Source organism: Gossypium hirsutum, chromosome D01 (genome assembly GCF_007990345.1).
Source record: "Gossypium hirsutum isolate 1008001.06 chromosome D01, Gossypium_hirsutum_v2.1, whole genome shotgun sequence".
Taxonomy (NCBI): Eukaryota; Viridiplantae; Streptophyta; class Magnoliopsida; order Malvales; family Malvaceae; genus Gossypium; species Gossypium hirsutum.
Window position 1 is genome coordinate 14,096,449 of NC_053437.1, and position 2,843 is coordinate 14,099,291.

The window sequence follows — 2,843 nt, forward strand, 5'->3', positions numbered from 1 at the left end:
TATGGACTTAAAGTTTTGCCCACATCTGTCGATATTCATAATGGCTAATCTGAGCCTATTTTAAGTCTATTCATAATATTTTTAGTTTAGTATTGAATAATTGTATAGATTTTTATTTACTAAAGTTTTATATATAAGGAACTTAATTTTTTTAATATTTACATTATATATTATTATAGATTTAATTTTTATGTATTATAAATTATATAATATATTATTTACAAACATAGAAAATAGGTTGAGTTGGCCAAGTCAAAACTTGGGTCTTAAATGCTTGAGCTTGAGCTCAACTTAGATTTTAAAATTTGTCTACTTTTTTTTGTCTAAACTCATATTTAGAGCCAATTACTTTTATTTAGATTCCCCTAAATTACGAATGAATTTTTGAACTTAATTGAATAGTACAACCTTTAAACATGTGTAATTGTAATTAATAAATCTCACAAGATTGTTTATAATTGGAGCATTTTAATTATATTGTTTAATTCTTATGGAGAGAACAGAGTAAATGTAGAAGGATTATTTTTACTTTTCAAGTTTTACTTTTTAAAGAATTACAAGGTAAAAATTTTAAAACTCCTTTTTTTTATTCAAGACTTGGACTCCAAGTACCACGGGATCTTCCACCACTTGGACTCCAAGAAATATTAATTATTAAATATTCTTTTTGGATCTTTGTTTTTTGATGTTTTGCCACTGCCCTTCTCTTTCACGAATAACTCTGAATGGACTTTACTTGAGACCTACATAATTATATATGCTCTATCCACAGAATAAACAAATAATATGCTTATGTATGCTCTTGCATCAGCAGCCTATTGTACCTTTCTGAAATGATCGGACTCCACACTTGGCTGTATATATAACAGATATTGGTACGCTAGTGTTGCCATTCACTTCACTTTTCCTTCTTTCTACTCATATTTCTATGGGTTTGCCTCACTTTGTGCTGTTCCCTTCCATGGCCCAAGGCCACTTGATCCCCATGGTAGATATCAGTCGATTGTTAGCGCAGCGTAACGTGATTGTTACCATAGTTACGACACCTCATAATGCAAGCAGAGTCCAGAAAACAATTGATCGAGCTATTGAATCAGGCCTCGCTATCCGTTTAGTGCAGCTCCGGTTTCCAGGCAAAGAAGCAGGGTTACCAGACGGGGTTGAGAATATGGACATGATATCTTCGATGGAGGACTTGTTCAAATTCTTCACTGCAGCAAACAGTATGGACGAGGCAGTGCAGGAATTATTTGAGAAGCTAACACCACGCCCCATTTGTATTATTTCAGATTTTTTTCTTCATTACACCCTCAAAATTGCTACCAAGTTTCAGGTCCCAAGGATATCGTTTCATGGAATTTGCTGCTTCTGTTATCTTTGTGTGCACAATCTAAAGTCCTCCAAGATACTAGACAACATAACATCTGATTATGAATGCTTCAAGGTGCCAGGCTTGGCTGAAAAGGTCGAATTTACTAAACCTCAGTTGCCGCTTAACCTTGATGAATCCTGGAAGGACATTTTTGATACAACAACAAAAGCTGACGAAGCATCATATGGGGTTGTCATAAATAGTTTCGAAGAGCTGGAATCACCATACGTCAAAGAGTACAGGAAGATAACAAAAGCTTGGTGCATTGGTCCAGTTTCTCTGAGCCACAAAAATGAGTTGGATAAGGCTGAAAGAGGTAAGAAGGCTTCAATCAATGAGCAGCAGTGTTTGAAGTGGCTTGATTCTAAGGAACCCAACTCTGTAATTTATGCTTGCCTTGGGAGCATGAGCACTATGAAATCTCCCGAACTGATAGAGTTGGGTTTGGGCTTGGAGGCCTCGAACAAGCCATTCATTTGGATCTTAAGAGGAAATAATGACGCATCGAACCAGGTGACGAAGTGGATTGAGGAGGATGGATTTGAGGAAAGAATAAAAGGAAGAGGATTTGTCGTTGTGGGATGGGCTCCCCAAGTGCTCATTTTATCACATCCTGCAATAGGAGGGTTCCTAACTCACTGTGGATGGAATTCAACAATCGAAGGCATTTCTGCTGGCGTTCCATTATTAACATTGCCACTTTTTGCAGACCAGTTTACCAATGAGAGACTTGTAGTACAAATACTAAAAACCGGAGTGAGCGTTGGGGCCGATGAACCTACGGCCTGGGGAGAGGAAAAGTCTGGGTTCAAGTTGACGAAAGAACATGTTAAAAACGCAATAGACCAATTGATGAATGAAGGAAATAAAGGAATAGACAGAAGAAAACGAGCTAAAGAGTTTGGAGAGAAGGCAAATAAAGCTGTTGAAGTAGGTGGATCTTCTTATCTTAATATGACACTATTAATCCAAGATATCATCCAACAATCTTCAAAGATGGGTGTGGTATGATTCCAACCTCCCATAGCGATGAGAACTAAGGAGATATAATAATAGCGAGGCTCTATCTAATAAGAAAATCGAGATAACGTCAAAGAGTGATTTAATCGGTTGATGAAATTTTTTTTTCTTCATTCACTAATTTGTATCGTATCATCATCATTATATGTCTTCTATAAAACCATTACAGTTTTTCAATTACCATTACTTAACAGCATTGATTTACTTTTTTCATTTTTTTCCTTCTTTTCTCACTCGATGGTCGACTCTCAATTGTTGAACTCCTCATGATCCCAAACACTAAATGTTAGGCATATTCATAGTGCCATAATTTCCAACTGCACGTACTTTGCAAATGTGAAGATCATCTACTTTGTAGTGCCATAGTTGCCACCATTTCCCTTGAGATTCTTTTGTTAGAACTATAAAACATTAATATAAACATAATAAACCATGATTTGTCATGTTAGAT

The 2,843-nt window shown here is 35.9% G+C and overlaps 1 protein-coding gene across 1 annotated transcript; it reads left to right on the forward strand.

Moving 5' to 3' along the window:
- The first annotated feature begins 881 nt into the window (after positions 1-881).
- On the forward strand, positions 882-2,569 carry LOC107921360 (UDP-glycosyltransferase 73C6). Its single transcript, XM_016851228.2, has one exon. It carries the CDS (start codon positions 929-931, stop codon positions 2,381-2,383), a length of 1,455 nt encoding a protein of 484 aa, XP_016706717.1. The 5' UTR covers positions 882-928; the 3' UTR covers positions 2,384-2,569.
- Positions 2,570-2,843: the final 274 nt, after the last annotated feature.